This window comes from Schistocerca nitens, chromosome 8 (genome assembly GCF_023898315.1).
Source record: "Schistocerca nitens isolate TAMUIC-IGC-003100 chromosome 8, iqSchNite1.1, whole genome shotgun sequence".
NCBI lineage: Eukaryota > Metazoa > Arthropoda > Insecta > Orthoptera > Acrididae > Schistocerca > Schistocerca nitens.
In genome coordinates, this window is record NC_064621.1 from 548,715,333 (window position 1) to 548,736,633 (window position 21,301).

At 40.9% G+C, this 21,301-nt stretch overlaps 1 protein-coding gene across 2 annotated transcripts in view; it reads left to right on the forward strand.

Moving 5' to 3' along the window:
- Window positions 1-21,301, forward strand: part of LOC126198596 (elongator complex protein 1) — a 149,015-nt gene that overhangs the window by 27,232 nt on the left and 100,482 nt on the right. For both annotated transcript variants that reach the window (XM_049935046.1, XM_049935047.1), the window contains exon 7: window positions 7,522-7,724. In XM_049935046.1, coding sequence (XP_049791003.1) covers window positions 7,522-7,724 — 203 coding nt within the window. The remainder of the gene's footprint in view (window positions 1-7,521; window positions 7,725-21,301) is intronic.

The following is a 21,301-nucleotide window of genomic DNA, read 5'->3' on the forward strand; positions in this document are numbered from 1 at the left end:
GATTAGTAGCCAGATTTTTGCTGATGCTGAGAGTTTATTTAGTTTCTCCCAGAATTATTCTCGAAAGTTAGTATTTAAATAAGATCAGGTATTGGGACGTTAGTTGTTCTCATACCATGCCGTGTTTCTAAAATTTGTTTCAATAATGTTGTAGCCCAAAGTTTCCCGAGCATAATTACGGTTTTAGATTTCCCATACCTTGTATTTAAGGGAGGTTTTCTTAATTTTAATTTTCTTAATAGTATAAATGAAAACATGAACTTTTTAATTGCTGTCAGGGGTGCCATTGGAAACAGTGGGAGTCGAGACCCGACACAGTAATCTAGCAGTGTTCTTGGCTGAGTACACACTATGTCATATGCAGTGAATAGTGTAATGTTATGTGGCATGTATGAATAATGTGACATGAGCATTGTGCTGTTACAAAGAAAATGGCTGGCGAGCTTCTGCTATAATGTGTGTATTTCATGGCATTGTTAGGAAGTAATATCTTGGATCATCAAAATGTGTATTTTGAGTGAATAAAGTACATAAAATGAGCAATTACTTAAGATACTTCCAGTGTTTTTCAATTAAGACCAAAACAGTAGGCAGTTCTGTAGCTCAATGCACGACAACTACTATTTTGGAATTTTTAGTTCTCAGTGAATCTTGGGTGACTCACTGAATCTTGGGTGAAAGGGAAGGTAAGAAATGGAAATGTTTCAAACAGCCAGAGACAGCCAGTTATCATGTGCTACAGCACACTGTAAATATTGCACTAAAATTATGCCATTTCTCTTTTAATGCAAGCCAGAAGTTCAACTAAAATTCTGACATTTCTGTTCAAATGTGAGCCATAAATCACAATAAAATTACACCACTTCTCTTCAAATGTATGCTAGTATGCTAACAAAACAGATGAAAACACATTTTGTTACGCTCTCTCTGCAATAACTAGAAACCAGTATTGAGTGCCGAAATGATGGTCAACAACACTATGATCAACTCAGAGAAGAGAAATATTTCTCTGTTTTCAACTGTGCATGCTCTGATGTGTTGTCATCCCTTCTGGCTCTAAGTTCTGTGTTGCTTATAGCACCAGCTCAGTATTTTTCCTTGAAAGAGTGTGAAATTTATTGTGCAAGCATACAGTGTGAGGAATTTTTTAGGCTCAGTTGATATAATAGTGCCATGACCGAATAGTTAGGCACACTGACTGGCAGTTCATCGGCTCTGGTTTGATTCAAACATTTTGCAAGCTTTTGGGGCCAGTGGCTTCTTCTTCTGGCAGAAGGGTTGAAGGGGAAGGAAGAGGGGGTCAAGGAAAATGACTGGTGTGATTTAGGAAAATGGGAAGAGTTCGGAAATGTTGTCCAGGACCCTAGATCGAGAGAGATTTACCGGATAGGATGAGAATGAAAGATTGATTCTTGGGGATAGCAAAGGATGAGATTTCACAAACTGAGGGCTTGAAGACTGTGGAAGATGGGGTAATACAAAAGACAGTGATTGCTGCCAAAACATCATACACCAGTTACTAACAGCAAATAGCTAAGTCCATTGTATGTGATAGGGATGGGAGGGGGTGAAAAATAGATGGATCAGAAAATGAAAGATGTAAAAAAACTAAAAGGGAGTGGAGAAATGAATAGTTACTGTGAAGAAATACTGAGATTGAAGAAATTAAAGTAAATTAAGGGCGAGAACCAGGGACATGTTGTATTTCCTGTTCCTAACTACGGAGTTCTTAGAAACTGGTATCTGGGAGAAGATTCCAGGTGGCAGGTGCGGTGAAATGCACCGAGGTCACGATTGTCTTGTTTTAGGGCATGTTCTGCAACAGGATTTTGTGTGTTGCCTGTATAAACCTCTACCTATGCCCATTCATCCTAACTGATAACTTAGTAGTAGTCATGACAATGTAATATGATGTTTTATATATCTAAAAACAAAGATGATGTGACTTACCGAACGAAAGCGCTGGCAGGTCGATAGACACACAAACACACACACACAAAATTCAAGCTTTCGCAACAAACTGTTGCCTCATCAGGAAAGAGGGAAGGAGAGGGAAAGACGAAAGGATGTGGGTTTTAGGGGAGAGGGTAAGGAGTCATTCCAATCCCGGGAGCGGAAAGACTTAACTTAGGGGGAAAAAAGGACGAGTATACACTCGCGCACACACACACACATATCCATCCACACATATACAGACGCAAGCAGACATATTTAAAGACAAAGAGTTTGGGCAGAGATGTCAGTCGAGGCAGAAGTGAAGAGGCAAAGATGATGTTGAATGACAGGTGAGGTATGAGTGGCGGCAACTTGAAATTAGCGGAGATTGAGGCCTGGTGGGTAACGGGAAGAGAGGATATATTGAAGAGCAAGTTCCCATCTCCGGAGTTCGGATAGGTTGGTGTTGGTCGGAAGTATCCAGATAACCCGGACGGTGTAACACTGTGCCAAGATGTGCTGGCTGTGCACCAAGGCATGTTTAGCCACAGGGTGATCCTCATTACCAACAAACACTGTCTGCCTGTGTCCATTCATGCGAATGGACAGTTTGTTGCTGGTCATTCCCACATAGAATGCATCATAGTGTAGGCAGGTCAGTTGGTAAAACACGTGGGTGCTTTCACATGTGGCTCTGCCTTTGATCGTGTACACCTTCCGGGTTACAGGACTGGAGTAGGTGGTGGTGGGAGGATGCATGGGACAGGTTTTACACCGGGGGCGGTTACAAGGATAGGAGCCAGAGGGTAGGGAAGGTGGTTTGGGGATTTCATAGGGATGAACTAACAGGTTACGAAGGTTAGGTGGATGGCGGAAAGACACTCTTGGTGGAGTGGGGAGGATTTCATGAAGGATGGATCTCATTTCAGGGCAGGATTTGAGGAAGTCGTATTCCTGCTGGAGAGCCACATTCAGAGTCTGGTCCAGTCCCGGAAAGTATCCTGTCACAAGTGGGGCACTTTTGTGGTTCTTCTGTGGGGGATTCTGAGTTCGAGGGGATGAGGAGGTGGCTCTGGTTATTTGCTTCTGTACCAGGTCGGGAGGGTAGTTACGGCCTCCTTTGGTTCCATCAGATTCACCTGGTCCTACTCCAAATCCCATGCCACTTTCCTTGACGTTGACCTCCACCTGTCCAATGGCCAGCTTCACACGTCCGTCCGCATCAAACCCACCAACAAGCAACAGTACCTCCATTATGACAGCTGCCACCCATTCCACATCAAACGGTCCCTTCCCTACAGCCTAGGTCTTCGTGGCAAACGAATCTGCTCCAGTCCGGAATCCCTGAACCATTACACCCACAACCTGACAACAGCTTTCGCATCTCGCAACTACCCTCCCGACCTGGTACAGAAGCAAATAACCAGAGCCACCTCCTCATCCCCTCGAACCCAGAATCCCCCACAGAAGAACCACAAAAGTGCCCCACTTGTGACAGGATACTTTCCGGGACTGGACCAGACTCTGAATGTGGCTCTCCAGCAGGGATACGACTTCCTCAAATCCTGCCCTGAAATGAGATCCATCCTTCATGAAATCCTCCCCACTCCACCAAGAGTGTCTTTCCGCCATCCACCTAACCTTCGTAACCTGTTAGTTCATCCCTATGAAATCCCCAAACCACCTTCCCTACCCTCTGGCTCCTATCCTTGTAACCGCCCCCGGTGTAAAACCTGTCCCATGCACCCTCCCACCACCACCTACTCCAGTCCTGTAACCCGGAAGGTGTACACGATCAAAGGCAGAGCCACATGTGAAAGCACCCACGTGTTTTACCAACTGACCTGCCTACACTGTGATACATTCTATGTGGGAATGACCAGCAACAAACTGTCCATTCGCATGAATGGACACAGGCAGACAATGTTTGTTGGTAACATGCCTTGGTGCACAGCCAGCACATCTTGGCACAGTGTTACACCGTCCGGGTTATCTGGATACTTCCCACCAACACCAACCTATCCGAACTCCGGAGATGGGAACTTGCTCTTCAATATATCCTCTCTTCCCGTTACCCACCAGGCCTCAATCTCCGCTAATTTCAAGTTGCCGCCACTCATACCTCACCTGTCATTCAACATCATCTTTGCCTCTTCACTTCTGCCTCGACTGACATCTCTGCCCAAACTCTTTGTCTTTAAATATGTCTGCTTGTGAGATGTCTGTTTGTGTCTGTATATGTGTGGATGGATGTGTGTGTGTGTGCGAGTGTATACCCGTCCTTTTTTCCCCCTAAGGTAAGTCTTTCCGCTCCCGGGATTGGAATGACTCCTTACCCTCTCCCCTAAAACCCACATCCTTTCGTCTTTCCCTCTCCTTCCCTCTTTCCTGATGAGGCAACAGTTTGTTGCGAAAGCTTGAATTTTGTGTTTGTGTTTGTTTGTGTGTCTGTCGACCTGCCAGCGCTTTCGTTCGGTAAGTCACATCATCTTTGTTTTTAGATATATTTTTCCTACGTGGAATGTTTCCCTCTATTATATTAATATGATGTTTTGTTTCACAGGTGGATTTCCCTATGATAGTATATGTTTTGCTATTTACAGGGCAGGTATAGATGGTGGTAGGAGGGTTCATATTGTAAGGTAAGTCGTACAGCACGGCTGGTCGCAGGGTAGGAGACATAGAGTAGAGATATGGGTGCAGAAGGAACATAGGGTCTGACAAGAATATTGCGTAGCTTTGAGAGGATGACAAAAAGCTATTCTAGGTGTGGTGGGCAAAATTGTGGGCAGAATGGACCTCATTTCAGGGCATGATTTTAGAAAGTCATAGCCTTGTCGAAGTAGCTGATGAAATACATTCAAGACCAGAATAATACTGATTGACAAGTAGTGTACTCCAAAGTTGTTTTTTTTGGATGGATCAGCAGTACCAGGATTCGCTGTGATGACCTGGGAAATCTTCTTTCGAACTAGGCTGGTAGTTAGGATAATTATGTCCTGTGAGTGCTGAGTTGAGAAAGGTGTTGTATTGCTGTAAAGAGTCTGCGTCTGAACAAATAAGTCTGCCCCAAATGCCGAGGTTGTATGGGAAGGAACGTTTCGACGTGGAAAGGATGGTAACTGTAAAAAATGAAAATAGTGTTATTTGTTAGTAGGTTTAATGTGAACAGAAGCATGTGACTGACCTTCGGTGAGATGAGATCGACATCAAGCAAAGTGGCATGGGATTTGGAACAGCACTATGTGAAATTTAATTGGGAAAATGTATTTAGAGATTCTAAGAATTTTATCAGGTCAGCCTGATCATGAGTCCATATGGAAAAGATATTGTCAATGTATCTCCACCAGGGGCCGAAGGCTTACGGATCCCAGGAATGCCTCCTCCAAGTGACCTCCGCTTTCCTCAGATCCATGAGACTTCGGCCCCTGGTTTGTTTAAGGTACATTGATGACATCTTTGCCATATAGATTCATGATCAGCCTGATCTGTTAAAATTCCTGGAATCTCTAAATACATTCTCCCAATTACATTTCACATGAATCTATTCTGAATCCCATGCCACTTTGCTTGATGTTGATCTCATCCTCACTGAAGGTCAGCTGCACACTTCTGTTCAAATTAAACCCACTAACATACAACAATACTTACATTTTGACAGTTGTGATCCTTTCAATGTCAAATGTACCCTCCCCTACAGACTCAGCATTCAAGGCAAACATATTTGTTCAGATGCAGACTCTTCACAGCAATACACCACCTTTCTCACTTCGGCATCCACTGGACATAATTATTCCACCAGCATAGTTCTAAAAGCAGTTTTCCTGGGCCATCATATCCAATCCTCATTTTGCTGATCCATCCAAAAAACAACTTTGGAGTACACAACTTGTCAATCAGTATTATCCTGGTCTTGGATGTGTTAATCAGCTATTTCGACCAGGCTATGACTTCCTAAAATTATGCCCAGAGATGAAGTCCATTCTACCTACGATTTTGGCCACCACACCTAGAATAGCTTTTTGTCGCCCTCTCAATCTATGCAATATCCTTGTCAGACCCTATGCTCCTCCTGCACCCATCTCTCTGTTCTGTCTCCTACCCTGTGACCATTCCCGCTATAACACTTGCCTTGTCATACGCACGCTCCTAACATCCCATACACGAGCCCTATAAATGGCAAAACATATACTATCAATGGGAGAGCCATCTGTGAAACAAAACATCATATACCACCTGTTATGTGAACACTGCTCAGAATTTTACATCGGCATGACTACCGCTAAGTTATCAGTTAGCATGTAATGGGATAGGCAGAGGGTTAACTGGCAACACACAAGATCTGTTGCAGAGCATGCTCTAAAACATGACAGTTGTGACCTCAGTGCCTGTTTTACCACACGTGCCATCTGGATTCTTCTCTCGGACACCAGTACCTAAGAAATCCACAAGTCCAAACAGGCACTACAACATGTCCTTTGTTCTTGCCTTCTACCTGTCCTTAATTTATGTTAATTTCTACAATCTCAGTATTTCTTCACAGTAACTATTCATTTGTCCATCCCCTTTTAGTTTTCTGCGTCTTCCATTTTCTGACCCATCTATTTTTCTCACCCTCCCACCTGTATCACATAAAATGGACGTAGCCTTTTGCTCTTGGCAACTGGTTGACAATGTTTTGGTAGTAATCTCTGTTTTTTGTATTGCCCTATCATCCACAGTCTTTAATCTCTCAGGTTGTCAAATCTCGTCATTTGCCGTTCCCAAGAATCAATCTTTCGTTTTCATCCTGTCCAGTAAATCTCTCTTGATCTGGGGTCTGAGCAACATTTCCCACTCTGCCCCTTTTCCTAAACCACACCTATCATTTTCCTTGACCCCTCTTTCTTCCCCTTCAACGCTTCTGCCAGAAGGAGCCAGAGGCTCCAAAATCTTTCAAACTGTAACTGTAATCCCTGTTTATATGTGTGTTCTCCTGCTGCTGCTGCTGCTTGGTGAGTAGATTTTTTTATCCAGCCAATTACTTGTATTTTCAGAACTTGATTATTTTTCTTGGTATTGTAAAATTTAAATATTTTTAAACAGTCCAATTTATACATATAAAATTGATGTATTTAATTTAGTTTTGATTACTACTCCTGTAAGTCAAAAGGCTTCATAGTATACTGGTAAAATTTTGCACAAGCCATAACTGCAAACAATCCCACGAAATTTATAATAGTAACAATGTAATTTCCAAACTGCACAAATGTATGATTTGTGAATTGCCATCACCTTTATATACACTGTGGAGAATCGTGAGCTTTAAAAGCAACTGATTCCTAGTTGAAACGATGTTCAGAATGGCAGAATACTTGCAGTATATTATGAAGTTAATTGAGTTTCTGAGCATTACATTGTGATATCAACTACTCCTAATAAATTGCAAGGGCATTTTCCTATCATTTTTCCAAAAGGTTTTTTTCTTCTTCTTCTTACCCAAGTTTTCCAAGAATAGCCTCCATTGGCATTATTCCTTTGTTCTTATTCTTGATATTGTATTCTATGCAAAGTTTGTGTGTTATAGCATTTCTTTTCTATTCACAGGCCCTACAGCTTTTTAATAAGTCTAATGATCTTTACTGCAAAGTAGCTGAGGCCTATGCTGACTATCTCATAGCAGAGCATAAATTTCATGACGCAGGAATAATGTATGAACGTAGCAAGAAAATGGAAAAGGCACTGGATGCTTACCAAAGGTCTCTGGATTGGCAGGAGGCTTCCATTGTGCTGTCCCAGCTGAATTACAGGTGTGATAATTAACCATACTAGTGATTCTTGTCTAAAAGTACAATAACAGTGTTATGTGATCAGCCGAATGAGGTACTTGAGCCACTGGACGTACGTGTAGGAGGAGCAGGGTTGAAATACTCAGATATAGATTTTCCTTCTTCCCCACCCTTATATAATATGAAATTGTGGCCTGTGTACTGACCTCTTTCTCAGTTGAATGATAAACCCTAGTCCATGGATTTTCTTTTACTGCTTCAAAATGCATTTGGAGAGTTCAGTCCCTAATCTCAGGAGGATACCAAAGTTTTTCGTGTCACATTGAAAATTCAAATGCATATTGCAAAGATGCTGCATTTATACCAGAACTGCATTGCAGATACCACAATGTTTAAAAGTATGGGAGTGTTACTTAAATAATTTTGCAGAAAATAATGTGTATTAGACAGTTAAAACACAACACGGTGACCATTGTATTAACAAAGAGGTTAGTGTTTTACTTGTTTGGACATTATGCTGTATAAGACTGGTTCATCTGTTCTCCTTTTATTTTGTTAGACCACGGCTTCTTGAAATGCTGTGTCAGACTGTTGCACTGGCTGCATGGGTATTACTGGAAAGGAACTCATTACTAATGCCTTAACTGTTGTTAAGTAATATACGAAGAGCACTCGTAATTGTAACCTGCACATTACCCATAAATGTTTACATGAGTAACTGGATAACATCAAACTTCCGTCAAACATACATCTATATATATACTCCGCAAGCCATTATGTAGGGCATTTCAGAGAGTACCTTTACCACTGTTAGTCATTTCCGTTCCTGACCTACTTAGAAATAGGGTGAGTGAGAAATGACTGACTGTATGCTTCTGAACAAGCCTGAATTTCTCATATCTTCTTCGTTATCCTGAGGCAAAAAGTATGTTGGTGGCAGAAACTCATTTTGCAGTCAAATTCAGATGCTATTTATCTAAATTTTCTCAGTATTGTTCTGTGAATACATCCCGTTCAAAACTTTCACAAAGAATGAATGACATTTCATTAACGTTTCATTTGTCTGAATCAATATCACAACTGTTGTCAAAATTATATGGTCTCTGAGGACTTGACCCTTTTAAAAGTAGGGCTGCAGTGCTAGGAACTTCTGTATTCTTGTCTATGGAAACACTTTATCCCGCAAAGTTCTGCGATCTCTATGCCATCTTGAAGATGCGTCATTCCTCATTCAATGTGACTCTCCATATGTAAATAAAATTGCAAATCCACACAATACTTGTGCTATCCTTTGTAAAAACATTCAGACCACTGTAGAAATAACACCACTGGTCAGAATGATGTCAAATTGCAACGGAATATTATCAGAGAAGTGGGAAAACATGTGGCACTAGAAAAAGAAATAGTTACAAAATGTAGCAATAGAAGGCACTGTAAGCATCAGAATTTAATAGTGATCGACTACAAATGACAAATGAATCATACAACAATGCCTAAGTTGAACATTTGACGTTAAACAAACTGTACTACTCAGTGTGCATGGGTGTACAGGTGTGATACTGTTAATTATGTAAGCCCATCCACCACGGCAAGGTCATATCACATTGGATGGGAAAAATCAATTTTTAATTGTCCTCAGGCTAAAGACTGCATAAAAAGAATCACTTACATCGGTTTTTAACTGTCCTGAGACCAAAAACCACATAAAAAGCATCAATCAAAATCAAATCTGATTATTAATTTCTGTGTGACTGGCGCAAAACATGTTCAGTATGCTGTCCACTGTTTTCTGCAACAAGTTGAAATCGAGAAACAGAATGTTCCACAACTGATTTAAGTGTTTCCGGGCTCACATTCAGAATGTGTTGCACATTGCATGCCTTCAATGCAGCTAATTTTGCAGTCAGAACACTGAACACATCTTTCAGATAGCCCCACAGCCAGAAGTCACACAGATTAAGGTCAGGTGATCAGGGTGACCAGGCTGTAGGGAAATGGTGACTGATAATTCTAGCATTTCCGAAATGGCGCTTAGTTGGATTTGCAATATGCAGAGGTGTGCCATCTTGCATAAAGATGATACCATCCACACATCCATGCTGTTGGAGAGGTGGAATGACATGGTTGCGCAAAAGACACTTCGTAATGCTTACCAGTGATGGTACAGGTAACAGGACCGGAAGCACCTGTCTCTTCGAAAAAATATGGCCCTATGATAAATGATGCTGTAAACCTGCACCACAGAGTGACCTTTCCAGGATGAAGTGATACTGGTTGATTTGCGTATGGATTTTCCGTTGCCCAAATTCGTCAATTCTGTGTATTGACATATACTGTCAGATGGAAGTGGGCTTCATCTGTCTTCCACGGCCAATCATTGTCCACTTCCACACGAGCAAGAAATTCTAAAGCAAAGGTCTCTCTTGCTAACAGGTCAACAGGAAGCAACTCATGCACATGGGTAATTTTGAATGGATAGCAAAGAAGGATGTTTCGTAGGATTTTACACACTGTGCTTATGGGTATGTCCAATTTTAGGGCAATTCTCCATGCACTAGACATTCTGCAGAGCAACATGTGCACAGTCATCATTCTTGTAATATAGCTTTACAAGCAGAGTGCGATTCTGCATTGAGACAGTCATGACGAACATTGCAGATGTGAAAGAAGGAAACGCTGTGTACTCGGTGTGTTTATACCAACTTCAATGGCTGATGTGCATGACAGGTGTTTTCATTCACATATTTTGACACATACAGCGCCAACTATTGATCAATTTTCACACTATTTTTCTTCTGGCATATGTTTTCCCCTTTCTCTGATAATATTCCATTGCAATTAGGCATCATTCTGAGCAGTGATGTTATCTCTACAACATTGTGAAAGTTTAACTTTAATTATAATCATCCTGTACATTACTCTGCTGATACAATAGTGGATATTAATTTAATGATGCCATGACTGAGAAGCATGAACTGCTGATGAAAGGTGTTGCATTGTGTTCATTAATGAATTGCTGTAATTGCTGTTATGCAGGACCCTAAATGACTGCGGTCAGAGGGGTATTACTCCTGGCCACATAGCGTAGGGAGGCTTTCAGTATGACTTCATCACGGCTGGTGTGATTGAGAGAACTTTGAAAGCACAATCGGGTGTCACAGACATTCTGCGTTCTCATTTGACAGCTTTGTGATGCCATAATGCTCATCCACACAAGATGCGTCACTCTGAACTGTCTGCATAATGTTGAGGCAGTCCTGTGGCCAAAAAGACCCCTATATCTGTCCACTATACATCATATGGGACCAGCTCAGATGTCAACTTCACCTCATTGTCAGTATTCACGCTATTGAAGAACATTTAAAACAGTTCTGAACAACTTTGCTTCAGGAGAGGACACAATGGCTTTATGGCACATTTTCCAACCAAATTTGTGCATGAATTCATTCCAGAGGGGATTAAATATCATACAGATAAGTGGTCAATATTGGTATTAAATAGCTATTAAACTTAGTCAGTTTGTCGGTTTTGGAATAGTCATCCCATAAAAGTGATCTTACTTGTTGGTAGAATTCAGATCTTTTTAGCACTGTGTTGGTGATTTCATTTCTGACAACTTATCACTGGAGATTGCACTTCTGAGGGAAGGAGAACTGACCACACACTCTAGTTGGTGGTCTCTTAGTTTTACACTTGCTGGTTGTCCATCTCTGTTGACTGCCATCACCACTGTCTTGGTCTTGCTGATGTTGAGGTTATATTTCTGGAAGTGAGATTTCCATTCATCGAGTCTGATCTGTACTTCTTATTCAGTTTCACCCCATATCATGAAGTCATCAGCAAAGGCAAACACATTCAGTTCACCTGACTTCTCCATGACATTCTGCATTATAGTATCCATAACAATGGTGAATAATGATGGGGACAGTGCACTTCCTTGCTGAACTCCACTCTTGGTCTCGAATCATGATGATCATCCTTCCCCAATTTGTACACAGGTAGTACAGTCTTTGTACAACATCTGAATTTTTCTTATTAGTCCTTCAGGCACATTCTCTTTCCTCAGGTATTCCCCAATCTTATCTCTTATAACACTGTCATAGGCTTTTTCTGTACCCAGGAATACAATGACCAGGTTCTTGCCTTTCTCCCAACTGTCTTCAACATGTGGGTGCTAAAAATTAGATCTGTTGTTGATCTGTTACTTCTTAAGCCATATTGTTCCTCTTCCAGCTGTGGTTCTATGATAGTTCCCAGTCTCTTTTCTATGATATTCTCAAGTATTTTCAGCCCATGAAACAACAGGGTTATTCCTCTATAGTTGGTGGGTTTCCACCTGCTACCTTTCTTAAACAGGGGAATTATTACACCCCTGCTCCAATCCGCAGGTATTTTGTTATCAGCCCATGTGGCATTGAGTACTCGGTTCAGACATTGTATGCCTTAGATACCTGCTGCCTTCATCATGTCTGTGGTCACTTCATTTGCACCTGAAGATTTTCCTTTAGGCATAGATTTTAAGGCTGCCTCTGTGTCTGTCCTGGTGATGGGAGTTTCCTTGTTGTAAGTGTGGATTTCCAGTTCTGTATATGGTTCTTCGACTGATCTATTTAATAGGTGGTCAGAATGGTTTTTCAGGACTTCTCTCATGTCACTTTCCATCCTAACCAGATTTCCATTTTCATCTTCTAGTGCTTTTATGGTATTCATTGGTTTCCTTTTACCTCTGATAACCCGATACAACAGTTTCTTATTGCCTCTACTGTCCTCCTCCAATTTCTGTGTGAATATCTTCTATGCCCTGGTCTTTTCTTCTGCCTCGTCTCCAATAAGTTCCGGTTTATTTTTCTCCCGATCCCTCTCTTTCCTGAAGAGATTTATTTCCTTGATTACTGCTCTCTTACTTTCGTTCCACCAAGGTGTTTCCTTCTCTCTTGCCATCATACTTGTCTTTCCACAAACTGCGGTGGCTTTCTTTACCAATGTGTACCTTAGTCTGGTCCATTCTGCCTCTCCATTTTTCCTTTCATCTCTTGATAACGGGGATTTTATCTGGTTTTGATATTTAGCTCTCTTCTCTGTTTTCTGGAGTTCCCATACTTTGATTTTTGGCATTTTCTTGTTCTGTATTTTCAGCACATTGAAGTTTCTCAGGTCTGCTACTAATAGATGGTGATCACTGTCAAGGCTCTCGCTAGGGATTACTCTGACACCTTACCATTCTACTCCTCTCCTCATCTGTGATGACATAATCGATTACAGTCTTTTGTAATCCATCCCAACTGTATTGTGTTATCTTATGGCTCTGTCTCTTCTCAAAACATCTGTTTTTCACCACCAACCCATTCCTCGTACAGAAGTCAAGGAGATGCTCACCTTCTATATTTCTTCTACCATATCTATGGGGTCCCATTAAATTCTCATATCCTATTCTGTTTGTCCCTATCTGTGCATTTAGGTCTTCTATAATGATCACTCTCTATTTACTAATGACTTTTTCTAAATCTTCAAGAATCTGGTTCTTATCCTCTTGACAACATCCAGTTTGAGGTGCATACATCTATACTAAAGTTAGTTTTTCTCTGCCTAAATGTAGAGTCATCTTTATTATTCTCTCACTAATGTACTGAATGTCAGTGATTCCTTCTAGATCTTTATTCATGATGAAACTGACACCATTCTTCATCTCTTTGTTATTTCCATAACAAAACAGTGTGTACTGTTTCCTTAATTTCTTCATGCCCTTCCCTTTCCATTTTGTTTCACTCATCCCCAGTATCATCAATTTTCTATTTTCCAGAAGGTCCACTAGTTCTTCATATTTTCCTGTGAGGCTGAGTAAGTTGATGGTCCCAATCCGTGTAAGTCTTTTCTGGGATTTTTGCATTTTTGCAAGACCCTGTCTTTCATCAGGCCGTAAACCATCATCCCTGACATGAGTCTGCTCATGCTGGTATCTTAATTGAGTTGATCGCGTTCCGAGGCTCTTATGTACAAATAAGCTCTTTTACTGGCTTGCTAGGCCTAACGTAACTGCGGATTTTCTTTTAGTTAACTCCCTCAGCCTTTGATAAGCCAAATTCATACTACAAGGCAGCAGCTGCTGGTTTTGGTCCACCCCAGGTATTTTATTTCCCCTATCTGTCTCTTGGGGAGGCGCCCGATGGGAGACCAGCAACTCCACACAAATTGGCACATCTAGACTTTGATGGTACGGGCAAGTGACGAGAATGGAGCCAACTAGAACAGCCAAAATAATTTGGAAAGACAGGTAGATGGGAAAAGACCTCAAGGAAGGCCTCGAAGCCGATGGCTGGACTTGATTAAGGGTGATCTAGTGACCAGAGGACGGACGGTGGATGATGATCTTTGTGAACAGACGTATTTGGACAGGATGAAGTGGAAGAGGCTCGGTACCAGTCCCTGGGAAACTGGAACGGTTAAATGATGATGATGACAGATAAGTGGACAGATACTGCCAAGTCATTTGTAAATTTGACTCCTTTTTGTAATCAGTGAAATAACATCAATATCGTCTCAACACCTGAAGTTTCATTACAGTTTGTCCTACCCTCCTTTGTGCTTCACTTTTTTGTCAGCAGTGTATTAATTGTGTTTAATTTGACATTTAATTCACTGGTTGCTGCAGCAAGAACTTTTTCAAACGTAACATCTTAAGTTTTATGTCAGCATACCTCGTCCTATCTCACTGTGCAAATCACAAATAGCTTTTAAGATTGTTTCCATTTTTCTGGTTAATACTATCATGCAATAAAATTAATGATAATACCAATTCACAATAGTTGTTACCAACACGTTCTCAAAAAATTCTACTAAAAATCATCCCAGTTCTCACTCTACACTCAACTTTTCCTTAAAAATTTAATAATTGTTTTGATGCAAGTACATCTTGCTTAGCTCAGCTGTGCATGACACAGCACCTGAACAAAGACTGTGCTGTGCCGCATGTAACAGAGAGCAAATTGGAACACTCCTCATGTTCTTTTTCCGTTTGCAATAATAATATAATTTGCTTTTTTCATTTTACATTATTTTCTGAATAATACTTACGTGATAATTACCGAAAGTAATTACTTTTTTATTTGAGTTGAAATCCACATGTTTTATCACTCAGTATGTACTTTATTATTTGCTGATGACAGTCTTATATTCTCACATGGAAACTATTTTCATGAGTAAATATTCAAGATTTAAGAATTGGAGAACCCATGTGGAAATTGAATTTGACGTGAGCTAATAGGTAACTCAGTAATAACACACATTGTCTGAAAGTCCTTCAGCTCCTCTTTTCCAAGAACTACCTATTTCAAAAATCATATGTAATTAGAATTTTCATCATCTGAAGGTTCAATTTTTAACTAGTGCTTATTTCCAAGATTCAGTTACCAACTTTTGTAGCCCTAATCTTGCTGATCACAAAAATGCGCATTTGTTCCAGAGAAACATGCCAGTTTGGTAATTATTTTACATAGAAAATTACATAAACTAGTCAAATGTGGTCAGAACTGGGAATCCCCACAGGGATATCTAACATATGGGTAAACCAGATCACTACTTGTGTCACAATGATTCCATAGCCACTATTTTTACCTTTTTCCCACTATAAATTAAAATGTAATAGCCAAATTCAACAATTACTACACACTCATCTATAAGTACAAGGAGAGGACAAAGCTTCAATCAGCACCCAGTAATCAACGTGTGAACATCTCTGTGTTGTTAGAAATCGTTCAGTCTGTAAAAAAGTCTGTGTTCGGTAATCAGGTTATCAACATCTCTGTGTCAAATGTTTTTGTAAAACTTTTATGACACCATTAACAATTACTAATTAACAGTCATCTTTTAAATGATGATTTATGGATTTTTAATATGTGCAGACGCAGGAGTGCTAAGCTCAGTATTGAAATTGACTTGTAAATATGTTGACATTTTTTAAATTTGTTAAGTGTAATTGCTAGCTTGTTTTGCACAAACTGTGTACAAATTCTATGGAAAAAGCCAATTGCCATAATGTCTTTCGAGAATAATAGATATGAAAATGTTTCAAGTTTATCTCAGTAATTTTGTCAGTCATTTAACAATCATGTTACTAGAGCCGCTAGTATCAGAAAGAGAGAAATCAAGATTTCGCCACTACTAGGAGCTGCAGTCATCGTAGGTTGGTTAGCTTACACGCTGTAACTTGGAAATATTGTACAGTTGTTGAGCACTGACACTTGTATTGCCAGCCACTACTAAATTGCCATTCATCCTTCGTATTCAGTCACCATCCATTAATGTTTTTGTCCATTGCTCTTCCATCTTGTAATCTTAAAAATATTATTTGTCGATATTTATAGTGTGACTGTTAATTGCATTTTATGAGAGACACTTTTTTAAATATTTGCATTTCAGTGTGTTTATTAAGATATGCCCTTCCTTTTGTCAAATAGTTATTTCTTTGCGTAAACTTGATTATTCTTCTCTACTATTTTCATTCAGTGTTTCTTGTTACCACTCCACTCTTTGTCTAATTCTTTTTCCCTTTTTCACTCTTCATAGTGTTCACATATTTTTCATGCAGTTAGAGTTTCTGTAATTTTTACAGCAATAATTTGGAACCACATGCTGTATTAGGGCACTAAATTGTAGTGTTTTACTTCATTGGCCATTGTGTGTATAAGACTGCTTTGTCTGTTACCTGTTTATGTTGTTAGACCGTAGCTTCTTGAAAGGCTGTGGCAGATTCCTTCACTGGCTATATGGTAATTGCTGTGAAGGAACTCAAACTGCTGTCCTAACTGTTCTTGAACAATGTACAAAGACCATTCATATTTGTAACCCGTAAGTTAAAAAGACGAGAGATGAAAATTAAAGCAACTGTAGACAGGATAGAATACTGAGATCAATGTAAGTTTATAAGAAAGAAATTAAAAACAGGTGTTAAACATACAATGAAAATGCTATAAAATTAGCTCTAGGGAATAAAAGGAGTTACAAGAAAGTTGAACAAAAGGTAAAAAAAGAAATAATAGCAATTAACAGTTATGAAGGGCATGTGTCAGGTAAAGAAGAAAATTCTATAGCTATGAGAAATTTCTACAACAAACTGTGTGAAAAAACTAGTGAACCACTGTTAACACCTTACGTAAATGAAAATGATGATATTCCAGAAATCCTCACAAAAGAAATAAGAAAAGCTGCAGCTGAAATACAGGATGGAAAAGCAGGAAGTATTAAGATCTGTTTGATTGAAATACTTAAGCTTACTGTGAAGAAACAGAAAAACATTTGGCTAAAATCTTTACTGTTTGTACTCAGAAAGGTGACACCATCCCTGCCAACTGCAAAAAAGCAAACATAATACTGCTGCATAAAAAAGGAAGTATTCATGATTTGAAGAAATACTGTCCCGCTGATTTACTCACTGTTATGTACAAAATTTTCACAAAAATGTTGACAAATCACATCAAAACTGTTGTGGAAAATGCGCATCTCAGAGAACAAGCTGGATGCTGCAGTGGCTATATCACAATTGACAATCCTGTGTGAAGTAATTAGTCAAGCCAGTGAATATGAAATGCCATTGTGCATAGCTTTTCTAGATTTTTGAAACTGCTTTTGATTCTGCCAGCTACCCTGTGATTGCAAGGGCACTGACTGAAGACAATGTGGAAACAAGGTACAGAAATATATTATTCAACATCTGCGGCACCTTGATAGCTTCTGTTAACGCAGGACAGTACATGAGAGAATTTTCCATTGGTTGAGTAGTAAAGCAGGGTGACCTCTATAACTGCGAAACTATTGCGTTGGTGCATAAGTTCGTAGCGTTCTTCCATAAGATCAATAAACACAACAGATACACATAACAGAGACTTTAGTCATCAATAATATTTTCTCCTTCACTATTTACAATAGTCTGCAATTGTTGGAGCAACTTTTTGATTTCGCGACTGTAGAACATGTGGTTTAGAGGTGAAGAACTTGCCGGGCCATATTTGGACCGCATTTTCATCGGAAAGGAAATTTGTTGAAGTTTGTTTGATAGAGAATGGAAAAAGTGAAAATCTGAGGGTGCAAGATCAGGTGACTAAGATGGGTGGAGAATGACTTTCCAGCCCAACTCCTGTTAGTGTTAGTTGTTGTCCTCACCCATCCAGCCTCCCTGTTCCTATTCCAGCACTACACAGCCCTCATTCCGCCATTGCACACAGTCTTTTTACTTCTCTCCTTTTCCGCTACCCCCCCCCCCCCCCCCCCATCCAATCTCCCCACCTCTCCACCCCTGCCCTGCCCACTGTCTATCTTCCCAACTGCACATAGCTGCTGTACCCTTTCTCCACCTCATCCTTGCGTGCTTCCCAACAGCACTGCACTGTCCACTGCCCCTACCTTACTATCCCTCCCCCTTCCCACCCCAGCCTCCTCCTTACCCCCCCCCCCCCCCTCCTGAGACTGCAGTCATGTATGTTAGAGTTGGGTTTGCGTGCGTGGGTGTGTGTTGTGTGTGTGTCTATTTTTGACAAAGGCCTTATGGGCCAAAAGCTTTATTTGTGACAGTCTTTTTGTTGTGCCTATCTGTGACTTAGCATCTCCGCTATATGGTGTGACTTAGCATCTCCGCTATATGGTGAGTGGCAACTTTCCTTTTCATAATATTGTTACATTCATCCTGAATTTTCCATTGTTTGATTGTATAGTGTTTTTTGTCAGTCTTGCAGAATGCAGGCGGGCATTGTCACGGATTAGCATCACTTCATGCACTCTTCCTGTCATTGTTCTTGAATTACACCTGCAAGATGTCTCAGTTGTTGACAATAAATGTCAGCAGTGATGCCTAAACTTTGGGAAAGCAATTCGTAGTGCACTACACCATCAGTGTTCCACCAGATGCTTAACATTATCTTTTGTGGATGCATGCAGGTCTTTGTACAGGGAGTTGCTACTTAGCTTGGGATCAGGCATTCCTTTCTTTTCCTTATGGTTGCATAAAGATACAATTTCTCATCACCAGCAATGATATGGGTAGGAATGGTCATTGTTGTTAATGAGCAAGCAGAGGTGCACATATGCCCATTCACTGATTTTTGTGGTTTTGGCTCATAGCATGCAGTACCTATAAATGTGATTTTTGAACCTTCCCCATTGCATGCAAATGTCACACGACGGTGGAATGGTCACCGTTCATCACATTTGCCAGTTCTCGAGTACACTGACGTGGATATAGGGTAGGAATGGTCAATGTTGTTAATGAGCAAGCAGAGGTGCACATATGCCCATTCACTGATTTTTGTGATTTTGGCTTATAGCATGCAGTACCTATAAATGTGATTTTTGAACCTTCCCCATTGCATGAAAATGTCACACGACGGTGGAATGGTCACAGTTCATCACATTTGCCAGTTCTCAAGTACACTGACATGGATCATTGTAAATTAAAGCATTGAAATGATCTTCATCAAACCCCAAAGGTCTTTCTGAATGTGGAGAGTAATTAATGTCAAGACAACCTTCCTCAAAGAGAGAAAACCATTTGCTTGCTGTGTTCCATCTATTGGCATTATCCCCATACACGACACACATGTTTCGGCTGCCTCTGCTACTTCCAGCCCTCAACTGAACTTGGAACAGAAGAATATGTCGGAAATGTTCCAATTTCTCTACTTGGCACTCCATTTTCTAACATCCACAGCTCCACTCACCGTCTCCAAATGACAATATGTAAACTCAAATAGCAACAACAAACTACAAATAAAAAATGAAAATTGATAAATAAACTGAGAACCAGAAGAGCTTCTGTGAAGTTTGGAAGGTAGGGGATGAGGTACTGGTGGAAGTAAGACTGTGAGGACAGGGCATGAGCTGTGCTTGGGTACCTCAGTTGGTAGAGCACTTGCCCGTGAAAGGCAAAGGTCCTGAGTTAGAGTCTCGGTCCGGCACACAGTTGACATAGAGTTGCCAGGAAGTTTCATATCAGTGCACACTCCACTGCAGAGTGAAAATTTCATTCTGGAGTGTTTCCATTGAAAATTAAGGCTGACTATGAAATCATCACAATCAGACTGTACATTCTAGACCTGTTGCATTGCTACCAGTGTCGATGTTATAACCACACTTGCATGTCCTGTCAAAACCTGGCCAAATGTGTTACTTCTGGTAGAGATGCTCATGAGGGCAATTGCCCACCTCCTTCTTACTGCTATATCAATTCCAGTGGCGACCATGCCTGATCATCGCGTGAGTGGCTAGTTTATCTCGGTGAATGAGCCTTATGGTGAATGAGCCTTACTGGGTAAAGGAAAAAGTACCCTACCCTGTCTCTCAAAAGTTGTTGGCTAGTTGAAAGCCCTGTATTTTACCATCTGGCACTTGTAGTTTTGTTCTTGCTATGCTATACAGGGTGTGATCGCATAGAGTTGTGACCTCCATTTCAGTAGTGCAGTTGTGAAATCACCCATTATCACAGTAGCATCCCTGTCTCCATCTCCTACAACTGTGCAATAAGCCACCAGATCTTCACCCTTGGCGCCAAAATCACCTGCTAAACAACTGGCAGGCCAGACAGGACAAAAGCAACATTCCCGCAAAGACTTTTAACATCCCTCCAGCCAACAAACATCTGAGACTTTGTGTGCCGACCATAAAGGCTGTAAGAAATTGAACAAAGGCAACCAGTCTTCTCCTTCCACTATTCGGAGATCCCCTTCAATGGTGTTGCCACATGATATCCTTACCCAACTGACCTCCATTTCGTTGGTGCGCACTGCTTTCTATTTTTCTGGCCTGGAGTCTCCAGGCTGGCCCAGGGAGAGTGCTGAAGCCTCCATAGGTTCCACGGAACAGGATCCTCCAGCCTCTGTGCCCTGTAACAGTGAATCTTCAAAGGCAGGCACTTAGCATCTGCCTTTCATTTGTGCCTTCCTCCCCATTCTCAGTTATGACTCTTCTCCAGTGGAATGTTTGTGGCATTAGATCCAACCAGGGGGAATTAGGACTGCTCTTGGAATCCCAGCATCTGGTTGTTTGCTGCTTCCAAGAAACAAAATTGCATCCTTGTGACCGCTTTGACCTCTTGCATTTCCTTCCAGTTTGCTTCGACTTTTGCCCCAAGGGTGGCATTTCATCTCATGGGAGAGTAATGCTGCTCATTGGGGATGATGTCCGTAGCCAAACCATGTCATTGAGCACCCAGCTGTAAGCTGTCGCAGTCCGCATTTTCCTTTGTTGTTTGATCTTTTCTCTTCGTAATGTCTACATCCCTTCGTCATTCACTGTCACCAGGTAAGACTTACTCCAGCTTACTAGTCAGCTCCATCACCCCTTTTTGTTGCTCAGTGATTTTAACTCCCACCATTCCCTTTGGTGCTCCTTGAGAAACCTGTCCGAAAGGTTCCCTCTTGGTTGACCTCAATCAACTCAACTGTCTTTGTCTTAAAAGTGGAGCACCCATGTTCTGAACAGACCTCGTGCACACCTGTTCATATATGGACCTTTCGTTCTGCTCTGTCCAGTTTTCCAGTCATCTCAAGTGCTCCATTTTCTGTGGCATGTACTCAAGCCACCATTTCCCATGTGCTATCCATTTGCTGACTTCT